At 38.2% G+C, this 15,125-nt stretch overlaps 1 protein-coding gene across 7 annotated transcripts in view; it reads left to right on the forward strand.

Moving 5' to 3' along the window:
• The window catches only part of LOC311624261 (serine/threonine-protein phosphatase 4 regulatory subunit 1-like), an 83,896-nt gene that overhangs the window by 25,208 nt on the left and 43,563 nt on the right, over nucleotides 1-15,125 (forward strand). For 6 of the 7 annotated variants that reach the window (XM_084887246.1, XM_084887252.1, XM_084887249.1 and 3 more), the window contains 3 exons: nucleotides 12-144; nucleotides 11,838-11,944; nucleotides 13,193-13,335. In XM_084887246.1, the coding sequence (XP_084743372.1) occupies nucleotides 12-144; nucleotides 11,838-11,944; nucleotides 13,193-13,335 (383 nt within the window). Of the gene's footprint in view, nucleotides 1-11; nucleotides 145-11,837; nucleotides 11,945-13,192; nucleotides 13,336-15,125 lie in introns of those variants that run through there. The other variant, XM_084887251.1, reaches the window with a different exon arrangement.

A 15,125-nucleotide genomic window follows, 5' to 3' on the forward strand; every position in this document is an offset into this window, starting at 1 on the left:
TTCTCCTTCAGATGGATTTGAAGATTATGGCCCAGACTGTGACAGCATGAGGGTGACAGCCTTCTTGGACATCCCGGGCCAGGAAAACCTGCCTCCCCTCACTCGCCTGGAGAAGTATGCTTTCAGCGATAATGTCTTCAACCGGTAAGCTCCGCCTGTTCTTTGCATGTTCACACCCCTTGTTGTGTCTGGGTTAGGCTGACACTGGTGGTCACTTCTCAGTAACAGTTTAGTGGGGACTCATGGATGAGGTGGCCTATGGGCTGCCTCCAGGATGTTGGGGTTCATTTATATTAGGCTTTTCCATTATTCTCACTATTGTTTTACTGACCACCTGGTAAGTCAGGAAGGGAGTGTGGGTGAAATTTCATGGTGTTTAGATAATGAGGATTGTAACTGGGCTTCTCTCCCATGTGCAGTACTGGGAGAGGTAGAGTGCATGGGAGACTGGGACACACCCCTTGGAGTCTTGCTGGCTTGTCCTATTGACTGCGCTGTGCTTCAGGGACTTTCCTGCAGCTTGTCCTGCCTCATCTGATGTCATCCCTTGTGGTGCTGACTGGAATCTACTCCAGACTCAGATTATGCCTCCTACTCTCAGCAGATGACCTTGACTCTTATTTCACAAAGAAAGCAGAAACTCAGGCATGTCTTTTAATTTCCAATCTGCCCCAATCTGTATCTGAAAGCATTCTTCCCTCCTGTTGCAGGGAGAGTGCCTCTCTTTTTGTCCATTCCCTCCCTCAGATGTACCTCTGTCTGCATCTTCCTTCCTACCCATTACACTCACCCTTTCCTTCCACTTACAGACAATTGCATGTCTCTCCTTCTAGAATTCTCTTCCTGCCGCCTTCCTTCGTATCTTCCCCTGAGGACATCATTCTTCTGTAAAGACGGGATGCCACTCAGAGTCTCTTTCCTTACCTTCCATTCACTCTAACTTTAAAAAATTATATTCTATGTCTTTACATCTATTAAATCATCACAGGCTCGCAGCAATTGCTACTGAATGAGTCCGGTTATTATCCCAATTTTGCAGATCGGAAAATGATGGTACTCTGAATGGCGTCTTTTGATGAGCAATTCTTAATTTAAATGTAGTTCACGATCTATCCATTTTTTCTTTTATGGTTAGTGCTTTTCATGTCATGTATAAGAAACATTTGCCTCCCCCAAGGCCACCAAGATATTTTCTTATATTGCTTTCTCGAAGTTTTATTTGTTTTACCTTCCACATTTGGATTGATGGTCCACCTGGAATTGCTTTCTGTGTTTGTGAATAATGCGAGGTAGCATATTTCCTTTCATGTGGTATCCAGTGGACCCAGTGCCATTTATTGAAAATGCTACCTGCTATCTGAGCTCTTCATTTCCACCTTTGTCTTAAAGGTGTCAGGTAGAGTAAGTCCTCCCCCCTTGTTCTACATGCGCCTGGATTGGGGATCGAACCCCCCACCCAGGAATGTGCCCTGACTGGGAATCAAACCCGTGACCTTTCTGTGCATGGGACAATGCTCCAACCAACTGAGCCACACTGGCCAGGGCTAAGAGGTTATTTTTAGACTTTTAGAAATAATTTCACACAGAAAAGTTTCAAGAATAGAAACAGTTATTGTATATCTTTTACTTAGATTCATCAATTGTTAACATTTTGCCACATTTGATTTTTTATTCTCTCTATAGTTTTACTTTTTATTTTGAGAGTAAGTTGTAGATACCATGTTGTCTTTCCTCTAAATATTTCATTGTGCATTTTTCTAAGAACAAGGACATTCACCATTCACTTGTAATCATAGTACAATGATAAAAATGAGGAAATTTAACTTTGACCCAATACTATTGTCTAATATAAAGATTTCAATAAAAATTTTCCAGTTGTCCTAATAGTGTCCTTTATATCAGATTTAAGAAATATTTTTTAGCAAAAACTGGCTTGGCTCAGTGGATAGAGCGTCAGTCCCAGGTTTGATTCCAGTCAAGGGCATGTACCTTGGTTGCGGGAACATCCCCAGTAGGGGGTGTGCAAGAGGCAACTGATCAAAGACGCATCGATGTTTCTAACTCTCTCTCTCCCTTCCTCTCTGTAAAAAAATCAATAAAATATATCAAAAATATTTTTTATTGATTTCAGAGAGGAAGGGAAAAGAAGAGGGATAGAAACATCAATGATGAGAGGGAATCATTGACCAACTGCCTCCTGCACACCTCCTACTGGGGATTGAGCCCACAACCCAGGCATGTGCCTTGACCAGGAATTGAGTCATGACCTTCTGGTTCATAGATCAACACTCATCCATTTAGCCACACTGGTTGGGAGATATATATATCTGTTTGGGTTTTAGATCCAAAATCCAATCCAGCACCACATATTGCATTTAACTTTTGTGTTTCTTTAGACTCCTTGAATCTCTAATAGTTTTTCAGTCTTTGTTTGCCTTTTAAGATACAGTTGACATATGCGAAGAGTACAGGTAATTTACTTTATAGAATAAACTTACTGAGAGTTTTAAAAATCTTCAATGAAGTCTGAATTTTATATAATGCTTCTTTCACATCGATTGAGATTATCAGATGATTTTTCTTTTTTAATCTCTCTTCTTTAATTTTCTATAGGACTTCTGTTATTGTGAAATATGACACAGAGATAATTGGATAAAATATACATGTAAAGTCCAAGGCATTTTTATGAAGCAAGTACCTATGTAGCCATTACTCAAGTCATCCTTAAAGTCTGTCCCCCATTCCTGACCATCACTTTTTCCTGCCCAGCAGTACCCCATCTAACTTTTATCTTCATCACATCCTTAATTTTCTTTCACTTTTAGCACCTAAATATATACCTTCAGATGATATAATTTTATTTATTGTTTCTGAACTTGACATATATGAAATCCTGTAGGATATGTTACTTTGTGGTTTTGCATATAGTTTGAGTTGCTTCTTATACAACAGTGTTCTGACATTTTTCCATCTACTGTTGTTTTCTCACTATTATGAACAGTTTTGTGTCTGGGTGCACATTGTAGGCATTTCTGTATACCCAGGAGAGAACTGTGTGATGAGCAAGCACCCTAACCTACTTTAGTGACAATGCCAGTTTCCCAAAGTGGGTGCATCAGCTTACAGTCCTACCTTTGTCCCACAATTTATCTGCCAGTTGGTAATGCCAGCTTTAAAATTTTTAGCTAATCTGGCAGTGTGGTTGTGTATATATAACAATATCACATTGTGATTTTAATTTATGTTTTCCTTACTTAGAAGTTTGAACACCTTTTCATATGTTTGCTGGACTTCTGTATTTCTTTGTTTTTCTTTTTTGTGAAATGCCTTTTAAAATTTTTTGTTGGGGGTGGGTAGACAGATTGTCTGTCTTTTTCCTGTCGATTTGTACAGATTCTTTGTGTATTCTAGATTTCAAACCTTCCGTCACCCTGTAGCTTGAGTTTCAGCTCTCCTTGTGCTGTCCTTTTAGTAACCAGAGCTATTCATTTCCATATAGTTACATTTATCCACATTTTTCTTGACCCTTAGTACATTTTGAAGCTTTCAAAAAATGTCTTCCTTCACCCCAATATCTTAAACATATTTTTTATATTGCTCCAAAGACTTTATTTTTTATTCTTTCACATTTATGCCTATAATCTATCTGATTTTAATTTTTGTTTAGTGTGTATAAGTGGTGTCCAGCTTCATTTTTGTAATTGTCACAATACCGCTTATCAAAAACACATTCTTTCCCCAGTGTTCTAGGGTGCCTCCTCTTATAATCCAGTACCTGTTCATGACAGTCTTTGTCTGACTGAGTCCTCTTCTAGTGGTCTGTCTCTCCTCAGCCAACACCATATCATCTTGGTTACTTTCTTTTTGTAGTAAGTCTAGATATTTGATTGAGTAAGACTTTCCATCTTGTTTTTCTTCTTTGATGTGACTTGTTATTTTTTTTAAAGTTTTTCATTGATTTTAGAGAGGGTGGAAGAGAGAAACATCATTTTGGGAGAGAAACATTGATCAGCTGCCTCCTGCATGCCGTTGCTGGGGATTGAGCCTGAAACCCAACTGGGATTCGCCCTGACTGGGAATCGAACCAGCAACCTTTCAGTACATGGGATGAAGCTACAGCTAACTGAGCCACACTGGCCAGGGCATGACTTGTTATTCCCAAGCCTTTGCATTTCCATATGTTTCAAAATAAGCTCATCAGATGCTCATAAAACAAAACAAAACAAAACAAAACATCTAGGATTTTGATTGGGTTTGTATAGAACTTGTAGGTAATTTGGAGACCGTTGCTCTCTTAACAATATGTAGACTTCCAATCCATAAACGTTATATTTTTACATTTATTTAGGTTTTCTTAAAACCCTAATAAAAGGTGACCATTTTCTCTGTAGAAGTTTTGTGCAGTTATGCTGGTGTATTGTAAAGGAAATCGGAGACATTATATATCATTCTATCCAGTGAGACTTAAACCTAATTGCAGTGTTATTATCACACTCAGCCAAATTAGCAGTAATGCCGTCTAGCCCATCAGTCCATGCCAGTTTTCCCTGGATGTCTCAAACTGTCTTTTTATGGTTGGTTTGTATCATGATCCAAATAAGGTCCACACATTTCATTAGGTCGATGTGTCTCTGAAGTGTTTTTGTTTTGTTTTTTTACAGTTTTCTCCTTTTGATCTTAAATCTCTTTAAATCTCTAACTGGTTATTCCTCTCATCTTCTCCCTACATCATTTATTTATTGAAGGGGTCATTAGTCTTGTAGAGTTTTCCAGTTTGGATTTGGTGGTCATTATTCTCACGGTGTAATTTAACATGTCCCTTTGTTTTCTGTAAACTGAAAATTACTTTTGGAGATTTGATTAGATTCTGCTTCAAATCTTGTTTTTCTTATTTATTTAATTTTTAAATTTATATTTTTTTCTTTTTGTTGAATTTATTAGGGTGACACTGGTTAACACAATTATACAGTGTTCAGGTGCACAGTTCTACAACATATCATCTGTACACTGTATTGTATGTTCACCACCCCAAGTCAACTCTTTATCCATCACCATTTACCCCCTCTATACCCTCCTCCACCTTCCTCAGTGCTCCCCCCCACCCCCCCGGGGCAATCACACCACTGTTGTCTGTGTCCATGGCTTTTTCTCTTTTTTTTCTTTTTGTGTTCAGTCCCTCCACCACCCACACACAGCCCTCCACCCCTCGCCCTTCGACAGCTGTCTGCCTCCTCTCTATGAGTCTGTCTCTATTTTGGTTGTTCATTTTGTTCATTAGATTCCACATATGAGTGAAATCCTCTGGTACTTGTCTTTCTCTCACTGGCTTATTTTCTTCTCCATCAAATTTTGTTTGTAAACACTACTTCATATGTTGTTTTATGTACTTATTACAGAACACCAGGAAGCAATGTCTCTGCCCCACTTTCAGAGATGTTACCATTGAGCCGTGGGCGCAGGTGTTGGATGCTTTCATTATAAATTCCTTACCGGCCTTCCTCTAATGATGTTAGTGGTCTCAAATAATCACTGCTAGGTCTGTGATTTCATTATGTGTTGGGAAGTGGTAATTTTCTCTCCATTGTCCATGATATCTGTAGTATGGCCCCATTTCCCAACCTCTTATTGCTTATTGTTGCCTTTCCTATTTTTCCCCTAGATAATTCTTATCAGAGGCTTATTAATTTTATTAGTTATTTCAGAGCATCAAGTTTTGGCTTTGATATTCTCAATTGTACAATACATTTATTTTCTAGTTAAGTAATTTCTGCTCTAATCTATATCATTTTCTTCCTTGAAGATTTTTTTTGGGGGGCAGTTTAATTGCTGTTCTTTTTTCTTCTTGTGAGGGATGCTTAACTCTTTATTTTTTTTTTTTTTGCCTTTCTTTTGTAACACCTGCATTTTACATTGTAAGATTGCTATTAAATATAAGTACTTAAGTATTATGTTATTTTTATCTTTAAGTTCTGATGTGTCATATTTCATTACTTTTCTGAAAAATGCTTTCAGTATAAAGCATTTTAAGTGTCCATAATGATTTTTTTCTTAAACCAGTGAGTTATTTACAAGTGTTGTTTAATTTCTAAATATTTGAGGGGTTTCCAAATATTTTTCTGTTATTTGATTCTTAGTTTAAGTCTTTTTATTTTTTTATTTTTTATCAGAGAACATACTTTGTATTATTTCTCTTTTTAAAGTTGTTGTGGTTTTTTTTGTTTGTTTGTTTGTTTTGTTTTGTTTTTAATCCTCACTTGATATTTTTTCCCATTGATTTTTTTTTTTTTTTAAGGGAGAATGGAGGAGAGGGCAAGAGGAGGGGAAGAGAGGGGGGGGGGGAAGAAGAAAGAAAAGGAAAGAGAAAAGGAGAGAGAGATAGAGAGAGAAACATTGGTGTGAGAGAGACACATTAATTGGTTGCCTCCTGCACATGTCCCGATGGGGCTGGGGATCAAGCCTGCAACTGAGGTATGTACCCTTGACTGGGAATCGAACCCATGACTCTTCTGATGCTCAAACCACTGAGAAAAACTAACCAGGGAAAATTTGTTGAGATTTATTTTATGGTTCCATCTGCTCTAATTTGGTCAGTGTTCCATGTGCACTTAGAAAGAATGTGCATCCCAATGTTTTTGGGTGGAATATTTTATAAAAATATCCATTTGGCCAATCTGGTTGAAAACTGTTTATATCTTCTATCTTTTTATTTATGTTCTGTCAACCACTGAGAGGATTGTTGGAATCTGCACCTATGATTATGGATATATCTATTTTTCTTTCTATTCTCACAGTTTCTACTTTATGTATTTTGAAGCTTTGTTATTGAATGTATACACATTGAGTATTGCTTTGTTTTCTTGAATAGATTGCTCTCTTTATCACTGTGCAATGTCCCTTTTTATCCTTGGTAATATTCCTTTTTCTGATACTAATATATACACTCCAGCTTGGTTTAGTGTCTGTATGGTGCATTTCTGCCCACTAATTTTTAACCTATCTACGCCTTGTACTTAAAGTGTGATTATTGTAGTTGGCTGGGTGTTGCTTTTAAAAAAATCCAATTTAATAATTTCTGCCTTTTAGTTTGAATGTTTAGATCATTTACACTTGATGTTACTGTTGATATGGCTTGATTTAAATACATCATCATCATCTTGCATTTGTTTTCTATTTGTCTCACTGTATTCTTCTTGGTATTTTCCTCTTTTTCTACTTTTTTAAGAATAACTAATTTTCAAAAATAATTCCAGTTGATCTCCATGATTGGCTTATTAGTTATACCTCTTCTAAAAATATTATTGATTGTTTTAGGAGTTAAAATATACTTCTTTTAAAAATATATTTTTTTTATTGATTTCAGAGAGAAAGGGAGAGGGAGAAATATAAACATCAATTATGAGAGAGGATCATTGATCGGTTGTCTCCTGCAGGTCCCACACTGGGGAGTGAGCCTGCAACCAAGGCATATGCCCTGACCAGGAATCAAATCATGACCTCCTGGTTCACAAGCTGATGTTCAATCATGGAGCCATGCCAGCAGCCTATAATATACTTCTTTAACTTCTCACAACATATGTTCAGATAAAATTATGCCACTTTGCATATAGTGCAAGAAACAGTATACGAACCTTATAGCAGTATATTTCTGCTTCCTCTCTCCATCTTTTTTGCTGTTGTTTTCCTGCAGTTTATTTCTACACATGTCATAAACCCTACAATACCTTGTGCTATATTTGCTTTAGGAAGTCAGTTAAAATGAGAAAAAAAATGTTTTTTATCTTTGCCATTATTTTTACCATTTTCATACTTTTTATATCTTTTTGTAAAATACCCATTCCCATCAGGTATCCTTTTGCCTCTAGAACTTTCTTTAACAGTTCCTATTAGTACAAGGCTGCTGGCAGTGAATTCTCACAGCTTATGTTTGTCTGAAAAAGTCTTCATTTCACTTTCTTTTTTTTTCTCTCTCTCTTTAATAGACTTATTTTGTGAGCAATTTTAGGTTTATAGAAAAATTTAGTAGAAAGTACAGAGTTCCTGTATTCCTTAATTATCCAAGCATGTCTAAGCCTAACAGTAGACCTTCAGCGTATTAACCACATATTAATCCTCACAAAATTAAAAATAATTTTTTATATTACCATATTACCTTTTTTTTTGTTGTTAGTCCTCACCCGAGCATATTTTTCCATTGATTTTTAGAGAGTGGAAGGGATGGTGTGAGACAGAGAAACATTGGTGTGAGAGAGACATCGATTGGTTGTCTCTCACATGAGCCTGCAACTGAGGTATGTGCCCTTGACTGGAATCAAACCCAGACCCTTCAGTCCATGGGCCAATGCTCTAACCACTGAGCAAAACCAGCTGGGGATAACCACACTTATCTTGAAGTCTTAGTCTGAGGTGTTGGACATTTGGACCCCATGTCCTCACCCTTCCTTGTCTCTCTGGAAGCCCTACCCCTGCTCATTCTCAATCTCGTCTTTCCAGCTCCCCTCCTTGTTCTTCTCTGTCATAAGGACCTTGTCACTGTTCATCATCCTTGGTGTTCTGGTCTAATTATGGGCCTCAACTGTGAGCTTCTTCAGGCAGGACCTGGAACCTTCTTGTCTCTGAACCCCAAGCTTATTGCCCTGAGTCTGGAGCCAGAAGGTAATTGCGTGAGTAGGTGAGGGAAAGAAGGGACAAAGACTGGAAGGCTTACTTCCATGGTTACATTTCCAGGGAACATTGCCATGTAAAGTTAAGCCATCCTCCTTCTTTATAGTTTAAAAAAATCCATGAAAATAATACTTACTTGTTGAAACATTTTGCAGTTTTAGGTGTTCAATAGTGAGAGTCCCCTCTCCTCACTAGTCTTAGGTAATGACTGGCAACAGTTCAGTGTGTATTCTTCATATATGAATGTATAGATGTGTATATATATGTATGTATATATGTGTATGTGTGTCTTTATGTGTACATGTTTTGCACATGTATACATAAATATAATTTGTGTTAAGAAACGAACTCAGCCGAGACCGGTTTGGCTCAATGGACAGAGCGTCGGCTTGGGGACTAAAAGATCCCGGGTTCGATTCCGGTCAAGGGCATGTACCTTGGTTGCGGGCATATCCCCAGTAGGGGGTGTGCAAGAGGCAGCTGATCGATGACTCTCTCTCATCAATGTTTCTAGCTCTCTATCTCTCTCCCTTCCTCTCTGTACAAAATCAATAAAAATATAAAAAAAAAAAAAAAAAAAGAAACGAACTCATACCATATGTAAAGTTCTTTACCTTGCCTTTCCATTTATTGTAGCCTGGCATCTGTTTAACTCAGTGCATATCCATGGCACCTTTAAAAATGGTTGTATAGTCCAGTTGGAGTGCCTCAGTTGGTTGAGCAATGTTCCATGCACTGAAAGGTTGCTGGTTCGATTCCCTGTCAGAGCACATGCCTGGGTTATGGGTTTGATCTCCCAGTTGGGGCATGTGTGTGAGGCAACTGATTTTCTCACATCGATATTTCTCTCTATCCCTCTCTCTAAGCATGTCCTCAAGTGAGAATTGAAAACAATAATAAAAATAAATAAATAAAAATGGTTGTATAGTATGTCAGTGCATAGATATATCATAATTCATTTAAGCTTCCTTTTTTTGATAGACATTTTGATTGTAATTCTTTGCTTATATTGTAATACTGATGGCTGACACCCTCGGGGGCTTTTCATGTGCTTAGTACCGTGCTATGAGCTTCCCACGCATAATCTCATTTACTCTTCATGAGACTTGTGAGGCATGCAAGGTTGTCCTCTCTGCTCTCATCTCATTAGCATTGCTTACAGGGGAAGTATTGAGGCTGATGCTTCTGGACTCTGCTCCTCTTACTCTAACCTCTCCAGGTCATGGCAACATAAAGAAGCCAGATTTTCCAAAGCATTAGTGCCCAAAGCAACAATTGCTTTGTGTCTTTAGCTCCCTTCCATCTGTAGTCACTGTGGTAGATTTGTTCCTGTTCAGGCCTCTCCCTCACTCTTTCCTCGCTTCCTTAAGAGGGCAGGTCCCCTGTGACCACTGAGGCTGGATGCAGATCTGTCTATCTGTGCTATGGCCTAGAAGCAGATTGGGGATCTTGGTTGCTTAATTTCCCAGGGGAGGCTGACATGAATGTGGTCCAGTGAAATGTAATCAGGGACTTTATAGTATCTGTTTTGACTTTCCCAAACCTCCTGGCTGCCAGATCTCGACCTTTCATCCCAGGGGTGGTATAAGTCTCTCTACGGGCAGGCTGGAGTTGATGGATTTCTTCCTGTAGTATGCAGGCCAAGACTGCCTCTTTGAATTCCACATTTCTAGCCTTTTACTAAAAGTCAATGTGGGTTTTTGACTGTAGCTAGTTCTCCAGATGAACAACCGGAAGTGATGTTTGTTGTTCCTGGATTGTCAGGTAGTCAGAGGACAGAGATAGGCAAGTAGGGGCCCTTTCTATTTGCCAGTCCCTCTTTTAGCTCACTGAACCCTCCAGGTCACCATAAGCCACTGCTGATTGCACCGAATGTTCCCTCCTCCATGTCTTTGTATAAAATAGCATTTTTGAGACCTGTTTTTCGTGCAATAAAATTCACCCACTTAAAGCATCCAGTGAGATGAGTTTGGGTAAATGTACACAGTCATGCAGCCATCACCGTGGTCAAGTTTGAACATTTCCATCGCCTCTTGTTTCCTTGTTTGCCCCTTTGTGGTCAGCCCCTTCCTTCCTCACCACCATTGGCCCAGGCAACTGCTGACTTGTTTTTGGAAGCTAAGGTTTTTAGAATTTCATATATATGAAATCATGTGATATGCAGTCTTTTCTGTGTGGCTGCTTTTTTCTTATTTAGCAAAATGCATTTGATATTTGTGCCTTTGGTTACCAGCAGTTCAGACCTTTTTATCGTTGAGTCATAGTCTATTGTGTGGATAGCCCTTGTTGACAAGCATTGGGAGCTTTCCATTGTGTGGCTATTATAAAAAAATGCTAATACGGACATTTGTGTACAAGTTTTTGTGTGGACATACTTTTTCATTTCATTTGGGTAAATAAATACCCAAGAGAATAATAAATGTATGTTTAACTTTTTGAGAAACTGTCAAATTGTTTTCCAGATCACATGTGCTGTTTTGCATTCTCTCTGACAATGTCAGTATGTTCCTGTTGCTTTATATCTTTATATCTAGTACCAGTACCAGGTACTCTCTGAGTTCTTGTAGTGGCTGTAGTGTTACCTCATTGTGGCTTTTTTTTTTTTTTTGTCTTTGTGATTTGTTATGTCTTTTACCTTAGTTTTGAGAAATATTTTCAGAAGATCTGCAGGGTAGTGCAGAGAGTTTCCTTGTAGCGTTTGCCCAGTGCCCTCTAATGTGCTGGTTCTCAACCAGAGGTGATTTTGCTCCACTGTCTTGGAGACCTTTTTGGTTGTCACATTATGGGGTGAGGATGCTGCTGGCACCTAGTGGGTAGAGAGCATTTCAAACAGAGGTAGCCATCAATGTCTCTTTGAGCTCTTCCTTCTGCATTTATTGGCCATTTAATTCCTTCCCATGTCATGGGGCCTGTCTTCCAAGTCTGTCTAGGTCTGAAGAATCACTCAGAAGAGAAGTAGAGGGTTTCCTTTGTTCCAAGTGGACAGTTTAAACCTTCAGTGACCACCAGATTAGAAGACACAGCCGGTCCCTAGAGGCTATTGACCCACATTGGAATGACCAACTTTGGATGTTCCTGGAAACTTCCTCCCCTCTGGTTGTATGTTCTGCCCGTAGCCTGCGCCCTAGCAGTCAGTGTTGTCCTTGTAACTGTTGTATCATTTCTTGTCTCTACAGTCAGATTATTGCCAGAGGGCTACTTGATATCTTCAGGGACTTTGGTAATGATGAAGAAGACTTCTTAACGGTCATGGCAATTGTGGTCAGATTGTCAGAAGATGCAGGTTTGTACAAGGAGCATATACTTTCAGGTTTTACTTGCTGATTTCCAAGACATTGTTTATAACCAGTGATAGCTAACGTAAAAAACTCTGCTTGTTAATCAATACATTTAAAGCTATGTCTACCCAAGAATGGATTTTGCCATAAAGAATGGGTGCCTTGTTTGGCATCAGATGATCCTTATTTTTCAGAAAATGAGAATGACTAACGGCTATGAATGCTCTTTGCCCTGGCAGTTAGGCCTTTTGTATTTTGCAAGTTCTGCCAGACTATTGGTTGCTAAGAAATAGTCAATTGAAAGAAGGATTACAACAATCCAGTCATTACTTTCCCTCACCTCTAATCTTTGGAGACTAATCTTGATTTTTCTTTCTCTTTCTACTTCCACGATTGCTATCATGGAAGAAAAGCACACTGCTGTACGGTAGACACTGAGATATAACCCTCACCTCGAACAGATGAGTCAGATGACTGAGTAGTGGGTTTGCCAGTACTGACAACTACACCCCCCATTTATAATGACTGGTGAACAGCTTCAGGAAGTTTCAGAAATCTTAGATTTGCTTTAGGTTTTGATCATTTTAACTGAAAATGGAAAAATAAGCTTTCCATATAGTTCCCATATTAGTTTAAAATATTCATAAGACTATGACACAATGCTTTTAAAAAGACCCAAGTGGATGTTTTGAGTTGTTAAATGGATTCTCTTTATAAATGAGTCACCATTTACAGCACTGAAGCAATTATATATTTGTGTTAAATTTAATGTGGTATATTGGCGCGCAAGCTGCTCTTTTGTTTAATGCTTTGCCTTCGAAATAATTGGGATGCGTGGATTGTGGGGGAGTGCATTTATGAAAGAATTATTTATAATGTATACATTCTGGCTGGAATTTAAATAAGCACAACCCATAGGTCTGGCATATATGCCATTAGTTGTAATGGCTTTTGGACGCTGGCCCAGCATGCAGACTTTTTGCACCCTCCTCGATTTATATATGGCTGTTATAATAGAGTTGTCATTCTCTCTTCTTTTTATGTTTTTATATTGCCATATAGCTTATTAGCTTTTTAAGCCTGTCTGTAGCATAAATACTCTGAATGGGAAATGATTTTTAAACTGCATTTGTCTAATTTTTTTTGATAAAGTATTTTAGTAAGAAAAGCTAGAAACTATCAGTATGTACTAAATAAGATGCTTGGCATAGTCTTATATAATTCTTTTCTTTGTTGTTTTTTTATTGCTGCAGAGCCCATAGTGCGGACTGAGCTGATGGAACAGATTCCTCCTATTGCCATTTTTTTACAAGAAAACAGGTCAAATTTTTCAACAGTGTTCTCCGAATATCTCATACCTATTGTAGTGCGGTACCTCACCGATCAAAACAATCAGGTATGAAAAATTGTAACCTTAAGATCTCTGTAGCAAATTCTCTAGTCTTACTTAACTGATCTTCATCATTCAGAAAGCAGCTTCTTATAGTTAGGTGATTTGGGCACAAAAGATGTTTGTGCCCTGTTCCTCTAATCATCTAGGAAGATAGACAACACCTATTATTATTATTATTAGATGCTTTTCTTTTTTCTTTTCCTTTTTTTTTTTTTACCTTTTTATTATGGAAATTTTCAAACACTCATAGCAGTGGAGAGAATATTAAAATGAATGCTCATGTGCTGTTCTCCAGCTTCACTATCATTAGCATTTGACCAGTCTTTTTTCATTTCACTTACCAACATAAATCCAACCCAGATAAAAGCACTTCCCAGACACTGTATCATTTCAGCTATGAATGCTTTAGTATTACACTCTGAGAAATATGGACACTTTAAAAACATAATGACAGTGCCATTATCACAAGTGTAAAAATTATCAGTAGTTTCTTAATATCATCTGTTATCTAGTCATTGTTCAAATTTCCCCAGTTTTCTCATAAATCTGGTTTTGCAGATAATCTGTTCAAATCAGACGACACACAAGTTCATACTTGGATTTAGTTGACATGCCTTTCAATCTCTCTTCATTTATAAAGGTCTCCCTCCCTTTTTTCCTCTGCTATTTATTTGTTGGAGAAACTGGGCCATTAGTCCTGTCAGATTTCCCGCACTTGGGATCTGGCTGATCTTGTCCTCATCGAGTTGTTCGAGATGTTCCTCCATTCTCAGTATTTCCCACACTGTGGGCAATTTAGAGGCTCTGTCAGACATCTGTATCGTACAGGGAGCATATGTTCTGGATGCTGCTGTATTTTCGCCGGCATCAAGTCAGGGAGCAGAGAGCTGTGTGGTTGCTGGGTGCAGGTGTTGTCAGCCTTCCCTGTTCATTATGAAATCCCCATCAACCAGGAGCAGCCATGGGTGATCATTGCCACATCCAGGATTCATTTGAGGCTGTAAACTTGCGATGCTCAAATCCCATCATTTCTTCTTCATTTCATAGCTGAGATTTTTCTATAAAGAATTTCTCCCTCAGCTTTTTGGTATCCCTGAAAATCAGTTTGTCCAGGGAAGACAGTATACATGCTTTATTTCCCCCTTTATCAGTTTCTAGAACAATTAGTTGGTGTCCTAATAATCTACACAGATTACCAATTACGTTTTAAAAATTTGTTTGAGTATTGTCATGAGCCTGTTAATTTTTGCATTTTAGATGTTTCTCTCCATTGCAGCCATTCTTTTTGACGATCAAATCATCCTAGTTTTCTTTCTTTTTTTTTTTTTTTAAATAATATGTTTTCATTGATTTCAAAGAGGAAGGGAGAGGGGGAGAGAGATATAAACATCAGTGATAAGAAAGAATCATTGATTGGTTGCCTCCTGCATGCCCCCCACTGGGGATCAAGCCAGGCATGCTCCCAGACCAGGAATTGAACCATGACTTCCTGGCTCATAGATTGACACTCAACCACTGAGCCATGCTGGCCAGACAAATTATCCTAAGTTTGACGAGTGGGAACTCTATAAGTTGACCCCTGAATCTTCTTGATGTGACCCAGTAGACTTTTACCTGCAACTGGCCATTTCTCCAAGATGCCCTGGTTCCTTTAAGAGGAAAATTGTAAATCCCATTTACCATTGCAACAAAAAAATTAAGATATCTAGGAATAAACTTAATTAAGGAGATAAAAGACCTGTACTCAGAAAACTATAGGATGTTGGTAAAAAGAGATAAAAGAGGATGTAAGC

This window comes from Pipistrellus hanaki (genome assembly GCF_964339955.1).
Source record: "Pipistrellus hanaki genome assembly, chromosome: 6".
NCBI lineage: Eukaryota > Metazoa > Chordata > Mammalia > Chiroptera > Vespertilionidae > Pipistrellus > Pipistrellus hanaki.